This window comes from Ctenopharyngodon idella, chromosome 10, assembly GCF_019924925.1.
Source record: "Ctenopharyngodon idella isolate HZGC_01 chromosome 10, HZGC01, whole genome shotgun sequence".
Lineage (NCBI taxonomy): Eukaryota > Metazoa > Chordata > Actinopteri > Cypriniformes > Xenocyprididae > Ctenopharyngodon > Ctenopharyngodon idella.
Window position 1 is genome coordinate 9,958,971 of NC_067229.1, and position 25,093 is coordinate 9,984,063.

General features: G+C 37.8%; 2 protein-coding genes across 6 annotated transcripts in view; both read left to right on the top strand.

Annotated features, from left to right (window-relative positions):
* Positions 1–9,679, top strand: part of ap3d1 (adaptor related protein complex 3 subunit delta 1) — a 34,606-nt gene extending 24,927 nt beyond the window's left edge. For 2 of the 5 annotated variants that reach the window (XM_051909919.1, XM_051909921.1), the window contains 11 exons: positions 432–485; positions 1,180–1,281; positions 2,345–2,503; positions 2,611–2,658; positions 2,851–2,871; positions 3,681–3,870; positions 3,943–4,031; positions 4,125–4,210; positions 6,887–7,008; positions 7,099–7,178; positions 7,359–9,679. In XM_051909919.1, coding sequence (XP_051765879.1) covers positions 432–485; positions 1,180–1,281; positions 2,345–2,503; positions 2,611–2,658; positions 2,851–2,871; positions 3,681–3,870; positions 3,943–4,031; positions 4,125–4,210; positions 6,887–7,008; positions 7,099–7,178; positions 7,359–7,454 — 1,047 coding nt within the window. In that variant the 3' untranslated portion in view covers positions 7,455–9,679. The remainder of the gene's footprint in view (positions 1–431; positions 486–1,179; positions 1,282–2,344; positions 2,504–2,610; positions 2,659–2,850; positions 2,872–3,680; positions 3,871–3,942; positions 4,032–4,124; positions 4,211–6,886; positions 7,009–7,098; positions 7,179–7,358) is intronic. The other 3 variants (XM_051909920.1, XM_051909922.1, XM_051909923.1) reach the window with 2 other exon arrangements.
* Positions 9,680–10,636: 957 nt separating this feature from the next.
* On the top strand, positions 10,637–25,009 carry cdc34a (cell division cycle 34 homolog (S. cerevisiae) a). The gene is made up of 5 exons (XM_051909931.1): positions 10,637–11,217; positions 21,973–22,059; positions 23,224–23,321; positions 23,541–23,675; positions 23,786–25,009. Exons 1-5 carry the CDS (start codon positions 11,032–11,034, stop codon positions 24,006–24,008), a joined length of 729 nt encoding a protein of 242 aa, XP_051765891.1. The 5' UTR covers positions 10,637–11,031; the 3' UTR covers positions 24,009–25,009.
* Positions 25,010–25,093: the final 84 nt, after the last annotated feature.

The window sequence follows — 25,093 nt, forward strand, 5'->3', positions numbered from 1 at the left end:
GTTAATGATCGATGATTGTTTTAACCGTGGAAAAGGGCCAATAAAATAGCTTGTAAAAATGTCACATTTACCGTAACATTTACCTCAGAAAAGCTGTTCAATGTCAAAAAACTTGTTAGTCAGACCCCCCCACTACTTTTTTTATTATTATTTGTTCGACCAATTCAAATCAGTAACTCATGAGTTTGTGATGAATTTGAAAAATTACTATCAAAAGAGGGTGCAGTGTTAACCAAAATGAAAAATGTCTACATTTGCTTAAAACAAGAGTTTATGTAAAGTGAACATAAATATTGAAGTGTCCATAACAAACATGGTGATGGAATATATGCTTGTTTTGTTTTCTGAGGTGGTCAGAGCATTTGTTTGGGGTTCTGTTTGAGTCAAACAGGATTCGACTCATTTTCCCCACCCTGCCTTTTCTGTTCTAGGCCTCGGATCTGGATTTCTGGCTCTCTAGCGCTCCTGTTCCCCCCGCCGCCCAGGTCCGGTCCCTCATGCTCTCTCCTCCCCCTCGGGTCATACTGCTATCAGTCTGTCTTTGTTAACGAGCGTCTGTTTTGTATTTTCCCTCCGTTCTCTCTCTCGGTTCTTGACGTGCCAGTCTCTGTCTCTACTGTGTCTCTCTTCACTGCTTTTCACAGGTCTCGCTCATTTCTTTCTGTTTGCCTATACTTGTTGTAGTTTGGGATGCATGTGTGCACGTGTAAAGGTGTAAACGTGTCTTAATGACTGGTGTTTGAAACTTCTCCTGTATGATCGTGACTTTATAATCATAAACAGTCAGGACTCTTGACAGTTCTTGCGGTTCCAGTCAAACAGCTCACATGCACATGTATTTGCCCCGTGAGCCAAATGTAGGTCACCTGAGACAGAATGGACCTGATGTACTTAATTTTTTACCTGCACAAACATTATAGTTCGGTACCAATGCAAACACAGTGTTAACTTCTAAAGCGAAAAACAAAAACAACACTTTCTTACTGCAGGTTCACCACTTTTTCACCATTTTCTCCCACTGTGACGATCCAACATCATCAAATCAACTTTTTTTCCCCTTCTTAATCATGATACTGTTAATTCTGCATGCTTCGTAGTGTAAATGATCATTCTTCACTCTCTGTGAAAGGTTTTTTGAAAGCAGGAACATCATGTTATTTAATGAATGTTTGTTTACAGGAGGTGACGGCACCCTCGTCTGCTGCTGCTGTCGACACAAGCCCTGCGGCTGCCGCAGAATCTGAGCCTGATGAACCTAAAGACACAGAACCAGAGGACACGGTGGGTCTTACACAACTGTTTATTTATATATAATTTTTCTTTTCTCTTTTTCAGTGCTGTTTTCAGTGTATGTGTTTGTGTAAAGATATTTTTGTTTTTGTTGTTTTTATATATATATATACATACATACACATACACACACTATATTGCCAAAAGTATTGGAACACCCCTCCAAATCATTGAATTCAGGTGTTCCAATCACTTCCATTATGGTGTGGGGTTGTTTTTCAGGGGTTGGGCTTGGCCCCTTAGTTCCAGTGAAAGGAACTCTTAATGCTTCAACATACTAAGACATTTTGGACAATTTCATGCTCCCAACTTTGTGGGAACAGTTTGGGGATGGCCCCTTCCTGTTCCAACATGACTGCGCACCAGTGCACAAAGCAAGGTCCATAAAGACATGGATGAGCGAGTTTGGTGTGGAGGAACTTGACTGGCCTGCACAGAGTCCTGACCTCAACCCGATAGAACACCTTTGGGATGAATTAGAGTGGAGACTGCGAGCCAGGCCTTCTCGCCAACATCAGTGCCCAACCTCACAAATGCGCTTCTAGAAGAATGGTCAAAAATTCCCATAAACACACTCCTAAACCTTGTGGAAAGCCTTCCCAGAAGAGTTGAGGCTGTTATAGCTGCAAAGCGTGGGCCAACTCCATATTAAACCCTACGGATTAAGAATGGGATGTCATTAAAGTTCATGTGCACGTAAAGGCAGGCATCCCAAAACTTTTGGCAATGTAGTGTGTATATATAGTGTCAGTATTTAACTAATATATATATATATATATATATATAATCATTTATACCTTATTGCGACTTGTAATAGAAGGTATTTTATACTTAAAATATTGACTTATCATCAGTCAGTTTTATATTGTACATTGACATCGACATTGCTGATTCAATTTAGTAACTTGCAATGCTTCACGTGATGAACAGGTCACATGACATGTCTTGTTTTCACTGTTTTTCATATACTTTTAGGCTAGAAATGGCAATGGTGATGCAAAACAATGATGCTTTATTAAAACTGGATTAAGCCAACTATCTGTTTCCTGTTTAGAAATCCTCTAAACACAAGAAGAAGAAGCAGAAGAAAGAAAAGGAGGAGAAGGAGAAGAAAAAGAAGAAGCGACACCACCACCACCATCACCATCACAGTGACGGCGGCGGGGAGGATTCGGTGCAGAATGGCACTGTGGAGGACGAGGAGCCTCTACCAGTCAGTATCTATCCAGGCGGCCAATCACAGAAGCCCAATCTGTGTCATATTAAATGCTTTGTAAAAACACTTTATCTTGTACTTATCCAACCTCCATCTTGTTTCAGCCCATGTCCAACTACTCTCTGCTGGCCGAGAACTCCTACATCAAGATGGTGAGTGTGATTTGAAGATGACTCAATCCATTTGTGCCCTACACTAGCATGAAGCTCAAGCCGTAATTGAGATCTTATGGTCCTGAAATACGGCTGTTGTTTTCGCTGAAGTGACTCATTGCTTTAAGTGATACTGGTCTCTAGTCTATGAGTGATGTGTTGTTCCATGTGTCTCTGTATCTGTGTTTTAAGATGAAGGAAGATGCTGATCAGGTAACCATAGCAACAGAACTACGGTTATTGCTACTAACTTGCTGTGACACAGGCTTTAGGCACAATAGACACCATATACAAAAAAAACAAGGTTAAGAGGTCAGTCACGCTGATGTTTGTGTGTAAAATATATATATATATATATATTAGTTAAAATATTAGTAAAGTTGTAAATTAAACATTTTTAATAAATTAAACATTTTTATAAAATATATATGTATATATTTACATACATGCACACACTAATATATAAATAAATAAATAAATAAATAAATGTGTGTGTGTGTGTGTGTATATATATATATATATATATATATATATATATATATATATATATATATATATATAATTTATTTTATATTTATATTTAATTTTTTTTGTGTGTAGCTGGTGAATGCGATACAATAGAAATATATTGTCGTTATTTCAATTGCAAGTTCACAGTTCAAGTAAAATAAAATATATGTACATGTGTACACAACATATTGAACACACTGCATCACTCACAGCCTTGTTTTCTTTTGTCAAATTAAATATGGCGTCTACTGTAACTAAAGTCTGTTGAGTGCTGTAAGACCGTGCAATCGCCTTTGAGCTCTGACTTGAAGCATCAGTTGTTAAATGTTCCCTTGTTTTAGGTGATGATACCTAAGACATTTAACTCTTTTGATCAGATTTTTGGGCTTGTTATACTCCATTTCTTCTGGGCTTATTTAACCGCTGAGATCGAAGTGTTGCGTGTGTTGGCATGATCTGCATGTTTTGGCCTCTTTTATTGTTTCCTACGATAAATCCTCCCTTTTTTCAAGGTGTATGATATCCAGGGCAACCATCAGGATGAGAGCAAAGTTGTGGTGTCAGTCATCTTTGAGAACAAGAGCGACAGCTTCCTCAAGTCAATGGAGTTCAATGTGCTGGATTCCCTCAACTCCAAACTGCAGCGGCCGGAGGGAGCCGGACCTCACGATGGCCTCACCGTCCCCTTCCAACTGCCACCAGGTCAGAATAGCGATACTCCTGAAAGTGCCATTGACTAGTCAGATTTTACTCATGTATTTGGTCTTTTTCCAGGGGTTTCAAACGAGGCCCGCTTCGTGTTCTCAGTGCAGAGTATCGTCATGCCTCAGAAACTAAAGGGAACCCTGACCTTTATAGTTAAGGTAAACTCCCATACACACACGAAAATGTTTCCAAACAGTTGTAGTGTTAGTTTGAATATTGTTCATGTGTGTATTGATTGTTTTCTGGCGTAGTCTGAAGAATCCTCCACTCATGAGAAACTGGACTTCAAACTGCACTTTACATGCACGTCATACCTGATCACCACTCCCTGCTACAGGTGAGGAAGATGTTACTTTAAATAGACCACTATATATACACACATGTGCTCCGTTTATATATACATCTGTTTACATACACACTTTTATTTTTAGCTATCTATATGTAAATATATAGATAATTGTAGTGCTGGGCGGTTTGACCGAAAATCTCTATCACGTTTTTTTTTTGTTTGTTTGTTTGTTTGTTTTTTCAAGATTCTGGCGGTTTCACAGTATGTCACGTTTTTTTGCACTGGACCTTTATTTTGCCATATTTTCCTGCCAGGAGTACAGGGATTATATTATATAAACATTGTAAGGACAATTAAAAATAAATTGTAATCAAATCAGGTTATAAAGCTAACAATTTAGTTTAAAATGTAATCAAATAGTTTAATTATTTAATTAAATTAATAATATTAATAAGTAGGCTAAATTTTTACTGTGCAATTTGTCATTTCAATGAAGACCTTTGAGTTTGTTTTAATAAACAGTGTTTATTATTATTATCTCTATTAATTAAAGTATACTCGATTGAACAATAGTATATTTCTGTTATTTCAAGTTATACCGAACTTTTATTTTGACAGGGTCGTGAAGACCTTTGACTTCCTGTGTATATGATACGACAAATGTCGATAGTTTTATCAAATTAAACGGTGAAATGTTCATAAAGTGACTCTAAGAGCAGCTCTGCAGATGAAGTTCATGTATGAGTGAGACAGCAGACACTGAAATCATCGCGAGTGTCACGCGTGCTTCAGTATGTGTAGTAGTAGACAAAAATGCGGCGCTCATTCATACAGACTTCAAATTACAATAGCAGTCTTTTTTAGCTTTAATATTCACAGACACTAGTCCGTATCGATATCGGATTCATTGTACAGCCCGACGTTTGATTTATTCATCCAAAAATTGCCAAATTCTGTGACGTTCAGCTTTATACAGTAAGTTCTATTTGTGACTGGATTCCGTGATTTCATCCGTTTTCTGCATCGCAGAAATCCTATGGCTCTACATGGTATTGGCAGTATTAAAGAGAGATCGTTTTGTGAGTTATTTATTGTTGTGTTATAAAGTTGTTTCCATTATTGTAAGAAGGGTATGCAGTTAATAGAAGTCCGCTCTCTATACGCTCTACATAGCGCTTAATGGCCATTGAATAGAGACAGCAGCTGTTTCAGCTACACACCGGTATGGTGGTTTTTGAAAAATACATATCGGTCTCGAAATTAAAACCGGTATACCATATGAACCGGTATACCACCCAGCACTAGATATATGTACACTGTTTTATCTAATTTATACTCACACTCACTAGCCACTTTATTAGGTAGACCTTGTTAGTACCGGGGTGTATCCCCTTTTGCCTTCAGAACTGCCTTAAAGGGTTAGTTCACCCAAAAAAGAAAATTCTGTCAATAATTACTCACCCTCATGTCGTTCCAAACTTCTAAGACCTTCGTTCATCTTCAGAACACAAATTAAGATATTTTTGATGAAATCCGAGAGCTCTCTGACACCTCCATAGACAGCAATTTAACCACCACTTTCAAGGTCCAGAAAGGTACTAAAGACATCAGTAAAACAGTCGACGGGACTACAGTGGTTCAAACTTAATTTTATGAAGCGACAAGAATACATTTTGTGCACAAAAACAAAACAAAAATAATGAATTTATTCAATAATATCTTCTCCTCAGTGTCATTCTCGTACGATGTTTACGTTCAGCGCTTCCAGGTTCTACGTCAGAACGCAGACTCATTATTTTACTCAATATAGACAGAAAGTGAAGCTAACATTGGATTAGGACGTGCCTTGATGCCTTCCTACCTTGGAATGCACACAGAGACGTGTTTAGCTGTATACGCCAAAATTTTGCATCGTATAGGTGTTTCGTTCAGACGGATCCAGCGTTTTGGGAGCCTGAAAACGATATTTTTTTTGAAACGGGGTCCCTGAGTGGATAAATCAGAAAACGACACCCTTGTGTTTTCGTGTGTACAGCCAATCCGTATATTTTGTGAAATGATGTCATCACCTCATGTCTCGACCCTAGTCAGACACCGCTACGTCACGTAACAGCAACAACAATAATAGCAGACTACATGCTTGTGTTTGTGCTGCAGAAGCTACCGAGCCTATTGGCTTTACTAAAATAAAGCTTTATTACTAAGCTTTACTAAAGTTTGTATACAGCGTGCAAGGTTTATGCGCATGCTCCAAGTCTTATTCTCCGTTTTTAGTGTATCTCTGTGGCAGAATTACAGTGCCACACACTGGTCTGGCATGTTTACTACATAGTTTTGAGTCGGTTTTAATGGTTATGCAGATCTTTCTTTAGACGAGGAAAAAAAAAAAAAGATCAAATGGGGAAAACTCTGGCTTCATGTGGATATGGCCTCAGTTTTTGGATACAGCAACTGGCTTATTAGATATTTGCGTTAACGAGCAGTTGAACAAGTGTATTTAATAAAGTGGCCGCTGAGTGTATAGAGCACTATTTATAACATTATTTATAATGCTTTGTGTATATATACTCTATTTTATTTCTCTCTTCTCTTCTCTGAGAGAGAGAGAGAGAGAGAGAGAGAGAGAGAAATAAAATAGTTGTTAATGGGTTAAAACTAAATAAAAGTAATCTTACTGTACTGAGTGATTTCATGTAGCTGAATATTTGTATCTTGTGTTGTCAGTGACGCATACGCTAAGCTGCTGGAGTCGGGCGACCTGAAGGGCAGCTCTCTACGGCTAGAGGGGGTCAACATGCCCTTCCACCACCTGCTGGCCAGGATCTGCTTCCACCATCACTTCTCTGGTGCGCTGACTTCACAAAGATGCCTGTAATACGTTTTAAAATATAACAACCCTTAAATCTTTTCTTCTCTTATTTCCTGTTTTTTTACAGTTGTGGAGAGGATTGACTCTTGCGCCTCCATGTACAGCAGGTCGATCCAGGGTCACCACGTCTGTTTGCTGGTCAAAACCGTGAGTGCGCTTCAGATGAATCTTTTGAATACAGATCCCAAGGAATTGAATCGTAATGATTCTGATTCCACAAAACAATTCTTTTAGTACATGAAGGAGATGACTCAGTTATCAGCCCTAAATTTGCTAGATGCATCTGCACCTTTGTTCATGCTAACCTCTCATCTCTCTCTCTCCCAGTCCGATCAGACCGTCTCCATCGACGCCAAGTGCGACGAGCCATCGCTGCTGGGGAATGTTCTGGACGAAATCAAGCAGACCTTCTCGAAGTGCTGATTGTGACCCCTCACTGCCCAGAAACCCCCTGAACCCCCACACGCTCAGAATCATATACCCTGCTCTGAGACTCGTGTCCCCCCTCTGAACCTTTGTATTTATTGGATCGTTCTGTTCTTCTTTTAGACCACAAATTTCAAGCCCGTCTCTTGCCTTTGTTTCCCCTCCTCGACTGTGTCTGACGTGCATCTGATCTCACACTTCATCCTGCATCCTTTGTCTCTCTGACACTCTTTCCATTGTCTTAACGGTCCATGACATTCATCTTGATTGAGAACTGGATTTTTTCATTGTCGATGCTTGAGTTGTGTGCTTTTCTTTTTTTAAATGCTTTGCGTTGTGTTGTTTGTTGAGTTTGTTTTTCTGTCCTGAACTCCATCAGCGCCTTTCTCTGCATTAAACATCAGCGTGTCTGTTGCTTACCAGGTTTGTGTTGCTCTTTTCGAAGGCTAGCCCTTGTAGGACTGGTTTAAGACCAGAAACACCCTACCCACAACTGCCTCTGAGCACTAATGTCACTCCGAGCCTCTCAAGTGCAGTTGCACATTTCGTTAGGACTTATAGGTACACAGGGTTGCATTCTAGACAGTGTTTATACTTGCAATCCCATGTGATATTAGTGATATCATGTGATGGCCCACTACTATTGGTGTCCTAATGTTGACAGCTAACTACAAGAGCATTTAATTAACAAAACTGCACACTGACAAACCTTTGCTCAGGATAATGGCGGTTAATAAATGTGGCAAAATGAACAAATCCGATATAGTAATTCTTGTACTTTTATGTTCCACTTAATGGTCTCCATCAGGATGAAATCTCCAGGTTGCTTGTTTACCTTAGAATAATTTTGATTTGTACTTCAGTTTGTGAAAAAACAAACCAAAAATTTAGTTACGTACTCAATGGAAGTCAATTGGCCAAGTGTACACAATGTACATGCTCTAACAATGAAGTATATAGGGCAACTAAAACTGTACACTTGCCCCATTGTAAGAGCGTGTATATGTACTATTGTTTTTTGTTTGTTACGAACTGAGGTATGCTTTGAAATCATTTTCTGATAGCGCTAAACTTTAAATGTTCTAACCTTAAACATGCCATTTAACACATTAAAAGTATCTCATGTTTCTGGACAGTATTACATCAAAGTCATCCCTTGTGTTTCTAAAACTTGTCTCAAGAATATAAGGGAGCCTAAAAACTTAAATGTGCACTTCCTTGGTCTATCAGATGCCTCTGTGGCTTCAACATCATCCAAACTCATGCTTCTACATGTGTTTTTCAGCTCTTAGAACTGCCGTCTTGTACATTTGCAGATTTTTTTTTTTTTTAATATGCTGTTAAAAAGGCCTTTTTTTCCACACTAATGAACTTGTACTGACTAATTCATGCTGTAAGTAATTCCTGTGTTTAACTGTCTGATCCAGCACGCTGTAGCGCTCGGTTGTAAGGACGCAACCAAAGTAGTGGTTATCTGCTCACGAAACGTTATCCTGAGGGTACCTTGCAAGTGTTTTCCAATGTACGAGCGAGTTCATCAACAAGAAGTGACTTGAATAGAAAGTTTCTGAAAAAACAGGTCATGTAAAGACAGAATCATCTGCTGTGGATGGAAGCGACTTGTAAATTAACAAGTCTGAATTTTGTGGTACAAGTCACATTGAAATGTATAACTTGCATGGGTAGGAATGTAAACGTTTGCCTACTTTTTTTTTTGGTTTTGATTAATACATGAACACTTGCATAGAAAAATGCCCTGTCATTCCTTGATTGTCGCAATTATTTTCTAGTTTAATTTTTTACGTAAAAGTTGGCTTCACCATATTACACCTTTTGATGGTAAAATGTATTTTTATTTGTTATGAGTACATAAACTTCAAAAAATGTCTTGGAATGTTTTTAAAAATTGCATTTTGCATTAAATTATTATTATATATATTATATATCTCAATAGAGGGGGTTTGGGGGGGTTTAGGGGGTCCATATAGATATGAATACTTAGCCGTTAAATGTGATTCAAGTGAAGTGGCCCAGCTAATCTAATAAGGTTTTCCCTCTGGCAAGTTATAGTGCAGATATTGCTGGATTTGGCTTTTCATTAAATATACTCTCATTGCTCTTCGTTTGAAGGTACTGTCCAACTCCTTCATATGTATTTTCCGACTGTATGATGTAATATAATGTTTTAAGATGAATAAATGAGCTAAAAGAATGACCAATAATGTGCAAGCAACATTCTTGAGAGGTCCATCCAAGAGCTTGAGAAGGATGCTATAGTTTAATCTGTGTACCAATAAATTCATACATGTACATGTAGAACAAATGTTTGCCTCTGTTTGAACAACTACAGATGTTTCCTGTTTCTAATTGTGTGAACATCCTTTTTTAATTTTCTTCCCTGAGTTTTAATATTTAGCATCTGAACAACATTAAAATACTTCTGCATGTAAACATGCATATTGCTAAGAGCAAATTAGTTTAAGCAAATTAGTCCTGTTTTATCTAGGTAACATTTTGAACTTATTAGGATTTTTAAATATATAACCTGTTTTATTGGATTAATCAGCTCATTTTATGCAATGTCTGGTTCTTATAGTGTGAGTCAAAATTATATAGTATACTTTGGACACAGATAGATGGACGGAGAGACAGACGGATAGATAGATGGACGGAGAGACAGACGGATAGATAGATAGATAGATAGATAGATAGATAGATAGATGGACGAAGAAACAGACGGATAGATAGATGGACGGAGAGACGGATAGATAGACGGATGGAGAGACAGACGGAGAGATAGATAGATAGATGGACGAACAGACAGACGGATAGATGGACGGAGAGACGGATAGATAGAGAGACAGACTGAGAGATAGATAGATAGATAGACGGAGAGACGGATAGATAGATAGATGATGGATGGACGGAGAGACAGCAGATAGATAAAGAAAGAAAGAAAGAAAAAGAAAAAGGTTCACAGTTGTTACCAATGGAATTAAACCAGTCCTTATATTTCTAAAAAAAAAGGCTGTCTAATGGAAGTAACATTGTGACAAATTACCCCATATAGTTTTGGGATTAAAAAAGTTGTTAATATTTGCCATTTACTAGTGATAATGTAGTATATATTTAAGCGTTGTTAAAATATTCTCTTCCGCCGTGTTTGACTCGAAGGGTTTAGCTACTCGTGCCCTCCATTGGTTGCAGGAGGCGTATTAGGAGGGACGTGGTCTACAGCTGCTGGCACTGTGTCTAGCGTGACGCTGGGGGAGGGAGCGAGACTCCTCGAACAAGCTGCCCCGTATTGCATGTTTGTTTACTAGCGGAACGCTTGATTAATTTAACACGTTTAATATCGACGCCAGGTGCTTAACGTGGGACTTCAAATGCCCGACGGGAACAGCAAATCCGCTGGGGCTGGTACTCGCTAAGCGAAGATTGTCATCGAGTGATTTATCTCTGGTTTGTTCGCTCGCATTCAGCGTCTACGGCTACTGCGCGTTTGTGAAACGGACGATTTGAACTTGTTTGCGGGGTTATTTTGGATGCCTGATCGTTCGTTTGTTTTTGGAATATGGCTCAGCATGGACACCACCATGTTGCGAGTTCCCAAAAGGCTTTAATGCTGGAGCTGAAAAGTCTCCAGGACGAGCCGGTTGAAGGCTTCAAAATAACTTTAGTCGACGAGTCGGACTTGTACAACTGGGAAGTCGCGATTTTCGGACCCCCTAACACGCACTATGAGGGGGGTTATTTTAAGGTGAGTGACGGCTGACTGTGTCTTATCTTTTGTTAATTGATAAGAGTTTTATATATATATATATATATATATATATAGAGAGAGAGAGAGAGAGAGAGAGAGAGAGAGAGAGAGAGAGAGAGAGAGTAATTCTTCATGATGTATAAACGTCGACGCTTTGTTTTATTACCATTGTTTATGACTTAAGATGTAAACGATGTAAAAGTTAATTTGCGTCATTCTGTATTAAAGAATTGAAGTTGTGTTGTAATCCAAACCTGTTTGACTTACTTTCTTCTGTGGGACACAAAATGAAATGAAAATATGTGACTGATGCTGTCACTAAAATTCTGCCTGTGTGTCCTTTTGTCTTCCGCGGAAGAAAGAACGATTTGGAACGACATGTGGGTGGTAATAGAATGTTCATTTTCACTGTACTGTCCCTTTTACTGTACTGTTCTACTTGTTTTTTAAACGCCAACGTTCCATTCGTCCAACATTTGCTCTATTGTTCCTCATTATTCTTTAGTATTACCATCATTTTACACACAGCTCTCTGGAACAGTGACGGAATGTTGTAAAGTTCTCTCAATGTGGTTTAGTTGTTTAAAGTTAAAAGTATGCGATTTATTTCAAAGATAATAAACCACAAGAACGTTTCCTCAAGATGGACAGTGACATATCACCCAACCTATCACCCTAAATGACAAAATATTTGGCTTCATATTTGGAGCTGTTTCACTTGGTATTCTACATGTTGAACATTGTCAACAGGAAAATATCAGCCATATTATTGCTCCATCTGTCACTAGCCTTGGCATGACACATGTGAGTCCATAAATCAAATTATTTGCCAAGCTTTTTGCTTTGAAATCCTTATATGATCAAGCCACACTTTTTCTGAAGAAAAAAATAATCCAACGCATCAACCTGAAATACTGTAACATATTAGCTTGATTTTACTTTAATCTGTTACTGCTAGATATCTTTTGCTGTGTCCAGCAAAGTCACTTTGTCAGACTACAACAATGGTAAAGTTATATTTAGCCCGGCTTCATAGATATCCCTGTGTTGTTGGCTTACATGCTGGCCAACCAGCCTCCACACATACAGTCATGCCATTAGCAAGTGACCTGCTGAGCACATTTGCTCGGACTGGGTTGAACCAGAAACAAATTTGTTATGCCAGTTTAGTCTCCTTTTCTTGTCTAAACATTAGAGGTGACGCATAGCTGTGAACATTCAGTCCTGTTGTTTCCCTGCATTGATGTGGAAAACGGTGTCTGTTTGTTGGTGTGGAGGAAGGAAGCAGGTCAGCCCGGGGACCTACACGGCGTCTCTTCCAACAGGAAGAGATGAGTAACCATGACTTCCTGCATACTACTACCCCATAAGAAACATACAGGTTTCCCTTCTGCATTTGTTTTCCTTTGTTGAAATAGACCTTTATGCTGTTTTTTGACATTATAATTGTTCACAACAAAATTGTAGGGATATATAGATACTGATAATTCTTTATATTTGAAAGCAGATTACCGATATATTGGCCGATTGAATCTAAATCCAAATTCTTAGATAATTTGACTGCCTGATTACAAAAACAAAAGTCTCACCATTAAAAGCCATGTCCCAAGCACGCAATTATAATGATGTTATATTATATCATTATAATTTTAGCCTATATGACAGATTTGCACTGCACATGTTACATTTAACTGTATTTTCTGTATGACCAATCATATTTCAAGCAATTCAAAATCATCATGGGGAACAGTGCGCATCTGATGTGTCTCAGCTGAAAGAAATAATCTATTTATCAGATTTAATATTGGTTATCATGCCGATAACATTAAAAATGAACATATATGGGCCGATACCAATATGGTTATCTATCTATCTATCTATCGCAACAACAGACACATGTAAAATAAATAGTTGTTTAAAACTAATTATCAGTCAAATAGTGTAGTTTATTTTATGATATTACCATAAGATGTACCATCACAGGTGTGCGTTTTGTAGACAATTTACAGCGGCTGCTCATTTGATCAAAACTGAATCCAAACAATCCGTTTATAAGAATTTATAAAACCTTTTTTTTTTTTTTTTTTTTTTTTTTGAATTTCTGCCAAAAATGTAATTTTCACCGGAAGATAAATTTGTTCCTGTAATATAAAATTACTCATATCATGTTCATCAGATTTTGGTTGACCCCTAGTGTCACTCTGTATCTAGCTTCAATTTTTTTTTTCAGCTAAGAGAGGTTTGGCAGTCATTAAGTTCTCATGAGTGGTATACCTTTAAGCAGGCTTCAAGTTCGTACACGTGGCGCTTAGCTGACAGGTAGCAGGGTTCGCTCCTGAACACCTCGTAGCTCCACTGAAGCATGCACACGCCCAGGCCCTTTGGCAGGTGATGTGAGCTGGGCTTGGTTGTGCTTGACTCAGCCTAGCAGCTCGAGTCATGTTACTCGCTCCCCTCGCCAGCCTGACGGAGTGTCACAGAAATGAGAGGCTGACACTGTGCCTGTTCTAGCTTCATTTTGTGCCTGGAAGGTGTTTGGAGTGAGTCAGATCATAATAATAACTCAATTTAATTCTTTCGAGATGTCTGTATGTGTGCTGCTGAACGGTCAGATCGGATTTGACTTATTTTTGCTCATTTTTACCTAAATAGTGAATGAAGGTTTTTGTACACTTCATATAATGTGTTAAATACTATATACCTGTGTGTGTGTGTGTGTGTGTGTGTATAAATAAATTAATGTTGTCTGTTGGTAAATTCTGTTGTTAAATTGACTTAAGCAATCCTTGTTACATTATATGCCAATAGTGACATTTCAAAAATGGGGGAAAAAGCAATTTTCATGCTTTTTACCCAAAGTTTGCATGCCTGCAACTCGAGAAGTATTAAAGATATCTTAATATCCTTTTAGATTTTGGTTCTTAGCAAACCTTTCTTTGTGTATCTTCATTTTTAAGGCTCTACAGGTGCTGGTCATATAATTAGAATATCATCAAAAAGTTCATTTTTTTATTATAAATTATTTTTAAAAATGAAACTTTCATATATTCTAGATTCCCTACATGTAAAGTAAAACGTTTCAAAAGTTTTTTTTTTTAAATTTTGATGATTAGAGCGTACAGCTCATGAAAGTCCAAAATCCAGTATTTCAAAATATTAGAATATTTCCTAAGATCAATCAAAAAATGGATTTGCAAAACAGAAAAGTTCAAGTTCTTTAAAGTATGTTCTTTTGTGCACTCAATACTTGATCGGCAGGACATATTACAGCAAATGACTTGCTCCTAGCACAAATTACTGCATCAGTGAAGTGTGGAATGGAAGTGATCAGCCTGTGGCACTGCTGAGGCACTATTGAGCCTTCAGATCATCTGTATATTGTTGGATCGACTGTTTCTCATCTTTCTCTTGAAAATATCCCATAGATTCAGGTCAGGCATATTGGCTGGCCAATAAAGCACAGTAATATCATGGTCAGCAAACCACTTGGAAGTGGTTTTTGCACTGTGGGCAGGTGCTAAAGTCCTGCTGGAAAAGGAAATCAGCATTTCCATAAAGCTTGTCAGCAGATAGAAGCATAAAGTGCTCCAAAATCTCCTGGAAGATGGCTGCATTGACTTTGCACTTGATAAAACACAATGGACCAACACCAGCAGATGTCACGCCCCCCCCAAATCATTATTGACTTCAGAAACTTCACACTAGACTTCAAGCAGCTTGGATTCTGTGCCTCTCCAGTCTTCCTTCAGACTCTGGGACCATGATTTCAACATGAAATGCAAAATTTACTTTTATCTGAAAAGAGGACTTTCGACCACTGTTCACTGTCAGTTCTTTTTCTCCTTAGCCCAGGTAAGATGCTTCTGACGTTGTCTCTGGTTCAGAAGTGGCTTGGTAGTCCTTTTCCTGAAGATGTCTGAGTGTGGTGACTCTTGATGCGCTGACTCCGGCTTCATTCTACTCAATGTGAAGCTCTCCCAAGTGTTTGAATCGGCTTTACTTGACAGTATTCTCAAGCTTGCGGTCATCCCTGTTGCTTGTGCACCTTTGCCTACCCAATTTCTTCCTTCCAGTCAACTTTGCATTTAATATGCTTTGATACATCACTCTGTAAACAGCCACCCCATTCAGTAATGACCTTCTGTGACTTACTCTCTTTGTGGAGGGTGTCAATGATTGTCTCCTGGACCATTGCCAAGTCAGCAGTCTTCCCCATTAGTGTGGTTTCAAAGAACAAAAGATACCCGGAATTTATACTGTAGGGATTGTCATTTAATGAAACTCAAATGTAAATATTCTAATATTTTGAGATACTGGATTTTGGACTTTCATTAGCTGTACGCTCTAATCAACAAATTAAAAAAAAAAAACTTTTGAAATGTTTTACTTTACATGTAGGGAATCTAGAATATATGAAAGTTTCATTTTTTAAAATAATTTACAATAAAAAAATGAACTTTTTCACGATATTCTAATTATATGACCAGCACCTGTATATGGTTCAAATTCCAGAGATATGGGGGTTTCAATGTGACTCCATAAGTAAATTGTACACACTCTTTTTTTTTTTTTTTTTTTTTTTTTTTTTAAGTGATCGAAAACCAAATGTGGGTCACTTTGCATAGAGCTGATAATTTTTTCTTTCAAAGAGGCATGTCTCAAGAACAAATACTGTTGAAACTATAGCTAGAATTAAATATTATTCTGAATATCATTGTGTACAGTTCCTGGGGGAAAAAATACAGAAAATGTGGGCTGTGAAGTTAGAAATTATTTTTAAAACCACATTTGGTTTAAAATGCTATAATATTTCTGTCTGAATGGTCAGATTGGATTTGACATTTATTTATTTATTTATTTATTTATTTATTTATTTTTTGCTCATTTTTAATCAATGAAGGTTTTTGTACAAATCATATGTGTAAAATATTTTATATATATACACCTGTGTGTCCACAAAGTCAACTAAGGACAAAAGTAAAAAAAAAAAAAAAAAAAAAAAAAATTTAGAAAATTTGATAATGGAAGCAATTATAAATGTTGGTTAAATTCACAATTTGATTAAAAAAAAATCAGTTAACTATCAAAATAAAAAAATTATTTTAATTTGTGATTAGGAAGTGATTTAAAAGTGCATTTTAATGTGTCGTAATTTTTTTCAGTGACATATCAATTTGCCACTGAACCAAGAGGCAGCACCCGATCTGTCGTCGGTCATTGCACTGATGTTACATTTACAGTAACTGTTGACGGTCTCATCAACCAGCATCAAGCATTTTATGTAGGTATCAGCAAGGTGGTAACACATGTAGATATACCGAAATACAAGACTACACGGTCTGAACAAATGGATCTGATGGATCAATCCAGTCAACAGGTGCTCTAGTTGTTCACGGAGAACTTTATGGTCCTCTAATTAGGCTAATTACCTGCATTCGAGTGGACCCCAGTTCATTCTAAACTAGCTTTTGGTGTCAAGTAAAGAAGCGGTGTAAATTAAAAAAACAACTTCCTACCTATGGCCCTTAGGGACCGTCTGTCCCTTTCCCCTCAAGGACACAATTTCACTGTCCTCTCTAATGTTTCAGCTGGGAAGGAGGGCGTGAGATCAGGCACTGGAAAATGAGGAGTTACGGAGGTGTTGGAGAACAGGACAGTTTGTTCAAGGAGAGCAGCAGTGACCTGGTTTATTTCCTCTACCAGCCCAATATCCATGGGATTCTCATTTCCTCTCAAATGGGATTGTAAGAGAGAGATTTATTTTTAGGTTGTGCTCCAAGACAGGGATTTTTCAAGCAAAAATGTGTTTTTTTTTTTTTTTTTTTTTTTTTTTAAATTCCAAGAGACCCACATTGTCATTTGCATTTCACTTCAACCAAATCCAATGCATAACGCAGATATGAGTGTATTGCAGAACGAGTTTCTCATGTAAACCAAATGCTGTACTTGGCTTGTTCACAAAGTTTAACATCTGCTGAATCAACTGTTCCAAAAACAATGAGCAGTGATGCATCGTATGACACTCATCCTGCCAGTAGGTATTTAGTTATACAAACAATTAAGGAATCATTTAATGCAAACAAACACTTCTCCGTTGAATTTAGAATATTTTAAATTTGGGAGATAAATTGAGGGGCCATTTACACAACACCATTTTCAACTAAAAACATGAAGCTTTTTATGAGTATTGGCTGTTTTGAAAATGCAAACGTTTGAAAATGGGTTTCAAAGTGCAAGTTTTTGAAAATGATACTGTTATCGTCTCCAAGTAAATTACAAAAACGCGAAATTGTGAATACGGTGTTGTCATGCGCATGCGTATTACGTGTTCGGTTTATAGGTGTGTAGTGTTTCTTTACAAAGTGACATCGCCATCTACTGGCCTGGCATGAAAAATACATAATTTTTAGTGGTTTTCGTGTAAACTGGGATTGTTTTTACAACGTTGTCGTCTGTACGCAAAAACGCAAAGGAAAAAACATTACTGTTTTCAGTACATCTTTGTCATGTAATTGTACCCTTAGAGAGACACTTACTCGCTGGGCAGACATTTAGACACTTTTTGTTGGGGAACAAAGTGCATAGAAATAATTGATGCTTTATATGGTTATGGTGTTTACACAGTTTATGATCATTTTTAAACGTCAAAAAAAATTTGTGGCTCTTTGCTTGAATTTGTGCGTCTCCTCCTGACCCCATGTTTTCAAATGCATACGTTGCGCAACTCTTTGGCCGTGTGTCCATCAAAGCATTTTTAGCCAGCTGAAAATGCTAGGCGCTCTGCTGAAAACGCCTCTGTGAGTGCCTGAGAGCACTGCGGCAGTGCAGCAATTTTTTTATTTTTTTTTCCTAGTTGAGACGCTTTGTTGCTATGATACAGAATGTATCATACTGTGATTCACACTGTTACTTGTAACTGATTTCGCAGATAATTTGTTTCAGACTAAAAATGTCGACACAATGTAGAGTACTTGCTATGTATGTTCAGAGACCAGCAATATTAATTTCTCATCCATTTTGTTCCTTTCTTTGCTTGTTGATGTCGTTGCACAGCAAGAATATCGTGACAGTTGGTCGGTGTTGTGTTTGCAGGCAGATAATATTGCCTACAACAGGTTTACATGCATGCAAGGTCAAAAAACACTCATTTTCTCATAATATACATTTAATTTCACCCAAGTTCGTAAATGATTCGTTAGAAGTAGTTCAAAGAATCAGTCTCTCTAAACCCCGCCTTTCCGTAAGCCTACACTGCTCTGATTGGTCCTTTGTGATTGGTCTACCGCCTGCACTGTGTGCCCATTTCCATAACTGAATGACAGCTATCAGAAAAGATAGCATCGATTTTACCGTATCAATTCGAGCCCTAGTCCGACGATGAAACGTGTGAAGTAGTCGATCAACCAGAAACCGATTCGCAATCACAACTGGAGCAGGACATTTCTCTATGGTAAGTGTCACCTTAGTTTTCGTTATTTATAAGACATGATAGCAGCATCACTGTTATACTTTATGTGGGTGCACCTGTGGGAACTGTATCAGAATGCCAAGCGAAGCTGAAAACCTCTAACATAAGAAACATTTAGGCCAGATGTGTACACAGACTTTTTCGCCATAAGAAACAAAATAAAAAATGTCTATATCATTGTTTGACATTACAATGGGTGTTTACTGTCCACAGAGAGACTACTTAAACTAGTTAGTGTGGACTAGCATCTTAACATCCTATTACAATACAGATAGCTCCACTCTACTGTAATAATAAAAACACAGAGGAAAAAATCAGTTTGTTTTCTGTGTTGTAAACTCCCACGTTAGCCGAGCACAAATGTGAATAGCTGATAATGCATTACACTTTGTAAACAAAAGTCGTGCTCCATCCTTGATCATTATTCCAAGTAATAAGACAGACAAGCTGCATTAATCGACGCATTTTTAGACAATATTGGACCCACATCTGAATAGCAGAACTACAGAAACGTGAGTTAGCCGGTTAGCAGGAGACCTAACGTTACAGACTAGGGTGTGCATTACACAACAACATACAAAACTAACGATCGCTAGAAAATATAACATCAATTATTAATCATACTTACAAGTTGAGATTCAGAGGAGCAAGCTGGTCCAAATAAACTGGGCATTGATCCATATTTTAAGACCAAGCGTTTTGTGAATCCAGCGTTAAACTCCCAGAGGTTTGAGAAACAGTCGTCAGTAAAATGATGGGAACACAACAAAAGATTGTACTGCTGTTATTGTTGAAAGAAAAGAAAAAAAAAAAAAAAAATTTGTTTAATTTTTCCCTGGCGTCTGTGCGCCCAATAAGTGGGCGAGCAATATGCTAATGTTTCGTTGTGACGTCACAAAGAAACGGTTTGGGATTCGTTTTACAAATGACTCATTTAACTGACTCAGAGTCGACTCTTACTTTTAAAAGACAATAACTTTAGATACGCTGCACTTTCAGATTTAAAACTTTGCAGGATGTTTTCATTCACTTAGAGCCATGTTACACACTACATGAAAGGTAATTTTCAAAAATCCATAATTGGGGCACTTTAAAAAAAATGTGGCGCTCCCATTAAAAACAATTTGTAAAAGTATGCTTGCCGCTGGAAAAACGCTTTGGTGGACACGCGACCTTTGGTATTAGACCTCTTATGGTGTCTTTGTACGCCCTTTGTACTGCATTAGTTTATTTTTGTCAGTGTACATCAATGTACATTAATCAAACAAATTACAGAAGCTGATTTAGTCACATTTCGACAACTAAATGAAAAACAACTTAAAAATTATGGAAAAGATTTCCCTTGTAGGCAAAAATTGACAATCTTTGGTCAGCTAGTGTGACGTTCACTGATGGCCGATTAATTGCCTTTGCAGCAAAGTTCTGGTAGCATCAGAAAAATTTGCTTTGCAGTTGTGTTTTCTGAGCATTCAACACTTTGATTGGTTCCAAAGTCCTAGCTATGATGTATATCATACAGTCTGATAGACTGCTGATGTTGCACAAGCAACTAAACACGTACACGGCCCAAAACCAGCCTAATTATACAGGGCTGTACTGACTAGTAAGCAAAAATCTGTAGTTTTCCACATCCCTGTGCCTTAAGTTTAAGTCCTCTTGTCTAGTTGTTAGATAATGTAGCTAAAGAGAGAGGCTCAGCACACCGGCTGTCACAAGAGCTCTTGTGTGTCGGGTCATGTGCAGCAGCGAAGGACTCCTGTAAGCTGCCTCTGGCGAAACGTAATACTGTTGCCTTCTTACATGGATCCCTACTTGAGGTTTAATAGGCTTGCTTGCTTGAAAGTTGCCCTGCACTACTTGGGTTTCAGGATTCGAGTATCACTTGATACGTACAGGTGTGTGTGTGTGTGTGTGTGTGTGTGTGTGTGTGTGTGTGTGTGTGTGTGTGTGTGTGTGTGTGTGTGTGTGTGTGTGTGTGTTGGTTCTCCCAACCCCCGGTCTCCCCTCCTAGAGCTGGCCCTTTGAAGCACACACCAGCTGACCATGCCAAATCAGCAAATGTGTGCTGTGGGGGTTGTGGAGTGGTACGTATGCATGTGTGCCCACCACCCACTGTATTGTAAGGCACCAGGCTCAGCTTGCTACAGATTGTGAAGGATCTGCGTGTATGTGTGTATAAAGGGTTTGTTTATGCTCAGATATACATGAATATGCATGTCACAGATCCAGTGTGTAATTGTATCACTAAATTCAAAATCTGAACAAGTTCAGACCTTGCTACAACCTTTAATATGGCGCCACCAACCCCACAGTTGGAATGATGGTCCGTGAACTGGTGGGTAATTGTGTGGGTTTTTGTTTTTTGTTGGGTTTTTTTCCCTCCCCCTTTCACAAAGCTTTCTTCTAGGTAAGGAGTTCACAAACCCCCAGGGGTTCATGATGGATCTACAGTGTGTTTTTGAGATTGAGTTTTCTTTTTTCATAATAAAATAATGCCTTTAAATTCTCCCAAAACAAGGCAACTGGATACGCTACAGGGGTATAAACACAAAGCCACTGGTGCTCATTGGATACATGAGAGATAAATATCAGATGGAACAACAAAATATTCCAAGGCACTTATGTGGTTAAGTGTAAAAAAACCTAAATGGTGTAATAGTTACAGGGTTTATGAATGCCCTGCTCTAGGGGGAACTCTAACTATGAAAAGTGTACTAGTAGATGGTACATACAATCTGGATACTCGTCTTGTCAATTCTGCCTGCTAACACCCACATGAATCCTACAGTAGAGCTCACGCTTTTAACTGATAGGATTTATACATGTTGAGGATGTGTGTATTTCTACAGCGCAATGAAATGCATGGAGTCTTCAGTCCAAATAAAGGACGGATTATCAGCCTCCGCCACAAATCAGTTTATATGCTGTTAGGCTGCATTGCAGATGGTAGCTTAACTTGTAACAGGCTTTCAGCTAAATCAGATATTCTCAAATGGAAAACATACCAAGAGTACTGCTTGATTTTGAAAGGGATGTGTGGTTGGGGCATGAGATATTTTTGTAATAAACCCAAGCAGTCTTTACCACTCAGCCAATGAAGAGATCATTAAATGTGTCATGGGGGTGTATTTAACAGTTAAATGACAAAGCTGTACAGTACCCGTAGAGATCTTGGGTGTTGGCGTTACATTGCTCCATTGAGTGAGCTCAGTATTTCATCACGTATTGTTGGGAGACAATGTGCCATTACATCCATTCCCTAATAAATGTGTTATTTCTTCCAGGCACGCATCAAATTCCCCATCGACTACCCGTACTCACCTCCTGCCTTCAGATTCCTCACCAAGATGTGGCATCCCAACATCTATGAGGTTAGCCAACACTAACCCATTCAAACAGCAGCCTGATCAGCGTTGGCTTTCATTAAAATTACAAATTATAATTTATATGAATTCAATTCATTTAATTAAACACAAAATATAATAATAATAATAATAATAATACTTTTTCGTTATGAATGTTACCTTTTTTATTTAAAATAAATTAATGTAGGAATTTACCTAATTTGACCATCATAATTGATTTGGCATCAGTAAACCTTTTTTTCCACTTAAAAAAAAAAATGAACTGAATGTACTAAATTGAATGCAATATGTTTTGAATCTGGATATATATACAACTATATGATATATAGATGTCCAAACTAATCTGGTGTTTTAAATCTAAATGTACATTTTAAGTTTTTTTTTAGACAGGTTATAATGTAAACTATTTCTAGGTCACTAATCATCAAGTTTGTTTATATGGAGCTTTATACAATAAAAATTGCTTCAAAGCAGCTTTTCAATAAAAATCAGTGTATAATGATAATAAATGTAAATATATTTTTTGATTCACTCAGTTTTAATGCTGGTAATATAATTTTATTTATTTTATAAATGAGGGAAAATTTTACTACTGAAATTTGACTAGTGGTTTTAAGACTTTAGAACTGCAAAAAAATTGGTAACACTTTACAACAAGGTTCATTAGTTAACTTGAACTAATAATGCACTTCTACAGCATTTATTCATCTTTGTTGATGTTAATTTCAACATTTACTAATACATTATTAAAGTCTTAACGCAGTAGTTAATGCACTGTGAACTAACATGAACAAATGTATTGCTCATGGTTAGTTCATGTTAGTTAATACATTAACTAATGTTTAACTAATAAACCTTATTTTAAAGTGTTACCCAAAAATTAGGAAAATATTTAAAAGCCAAATTCACTTATTTAAAAATGAATGAATCTTATTACCTCTTTTCTTTGCCCATTGCTGGAATTTTCTGGCTTTCCATGTTTTCACTGTTATACGGTAGGGGGCGCTATTACGCATCTTCTGAAAAAGAAGTGAAAATTATCAAAAATGTTGGCAATGGCTTTTTTTTTTTTTTTGGGGGGTGGGAAAAGAGTTAACTTTATAAAAAAAAAAAAAAAAAATTGTGCACAAGTATTCAAATGTATTGACAGCCCTTTTAACATTATTTCAGAATGGCGACGTATGTATTTCCATACTGCACCCGCCAGTGGACGATCCCCAGAGTGGTGAACTGCCATCAGAGAGGTGGAACCCAACACAGAATGTGAGGTACAGCATACTCTCTGATGATTTATTCTTTTTTTTTTTTTTATTTTACAAAACTCAACTAAAATTAGACTATCATCTATGAATTCTTAATCAAAAATCTGTTTGAATGTTGTAATTGTTTGCGCAGTGCCTCTTCGTCTCAGTTCACCTCAATCAATAATTAAGCCAAACGGTCGTAATTGGTTTAATTTAATCAGCTGATATCTGCTTCCCTTTCAGAACGATCTTATTGAGCGTTATCTCGCTGCTGAATGAGCCCAACACCTTCTCGCCAGCCAACGTGGACGCCTCTGTCATGTACCGCAAATGGAGGGACAGTAAGGGGAAAGACCGCGAGTATGCAGAGATCATCAGGTTCGAGAAACCCTTTCACTCATTTTGCAGTCATGTTTAGACATATTTACATGCATAAAACTGTATTTTGCGAATTGCACTCAACTGCATGGTTTGGTCCTGGTTCACAGGAAACAGGTTTTAGCCACCAAAGCCGACGCAGAGCGGGACGGGGTCAAAGTACCCACCACACTGGCAGAATACTGCGTCCGTACCCGCGCCCCACCTGCCGACGAGGGCACTACCTTGTTCTACGATGACTACTACGATGATGAGGATTTAGATGATGATGATGATGAAGAAGGTGAGGACTGTTGCTATGATGAAGACGACTCTGGGACGGAGGACTCTTGACGACCGGCGCCCAAGCTTTCCGAACTATTCACTTCCGGTTTCCCATTTGGTTTCATAGCTTTTAAATCAAGTCAAAATGGAATACGTCACAAACGGCAAAAGATGGTTTGCGCAGAGGTTATTGATCCCGATGAACTGTTTTTGTACTTCTGTTAGAACGGCAACTAACAGTTGCAGTCAACTCTAAACCCAGACGCTTTGAGGGTTTGTTTTTTATTCCTTACATTTTGTTTAGTCTGTTTTTTTGGGGGGCAGGTTGGGTTCAACCAATCAGTGCAAAACAGTCCAGCTTGTGTTTATTTGATCCTCCATAAACAACTTGCCTTTCAAAGGCAACTGATCTCAGGTTTTCAATTTCTGTGATTTAACAGTATTGGCGTCTTGGGTGGGGGGAAAGTAGCTAATACACATTCTCAGGGCTACTTCTCTTTCTTACACCACAATGCAGCATATTCTGCTTCTGTAGCCAAGGACTGAACAAGCTTCTCAGATAAATGTTCTCCAGAAGAGGATCTCGGCAAGGCGTTTGATTAAATTGATGCATCGCATACAGTTCACACCATTCTAAGATTTGTTTTCCTTTTGGACTTTCATTTTGCCCACAAACAAACCTGTCTTCATTTGTGTTCTGTTTTTGATTTAATGGGGTAGTTTGACTCTTTTGAGTTTGAATCTTTGCTATATAGCTACTCTTTGACATTTGAGGGTATTTTAGTTTTGTTATTCTGTATATCCTTATTCATTTTAAAGCTTTGTGGTGACTCTTTATTTGGAACCTAAAATCCTCCTCAGGAAAATGGACATGAGACATTGGTGTGTTTGTGGCTCACCTTTTGACCCCAACAGACTCTTTAAACCCGTTCAGCAGATTCATATGCACAGAGGGGTATTTTAGGTAACTTTCCCTTCTTGTTTGTACTTTTTTTTTTTTTTTTTTTTTTTTGTATGCTTTGTAAATCTATTTAAAGTCTGAATAAAGGTCTTTATTAAAATCCCTCTAATTCAATTGTTGATGAATAAACAAACAAATAATAAAATCCAATTATGTAATTAAAACATAAGAGCATGTGTATATGGTGCCAACC

What these genes read in the sequence shown, in the direction of transcription:
- cdc34a (XM_051909931.1), top strand. Translation starts at nt 11,032, where the DNA reads ATGGCTCAGCATGGACACCACCATGTTGCGAGTTCCCAAAAGGCTTTA. An exon ending in ATGAGGGGGGTTATTTTAAG is followed by an intron (nt 11,218 to 21,972) that starts GTGAGTGACGGC and finishes TATTTCTTCCAG; the next exon opens with GCACGCATCAAATTCCCCAT. An exon ending in GAGTATGCAGAGATCATCAG is followed by an intron (nt 23,676 to 23,785) that starts GTTCGAGAAACC and finishes CCTGGTTCACAG; the next exon opens with GAAACAGGTTTTAGCCACCA.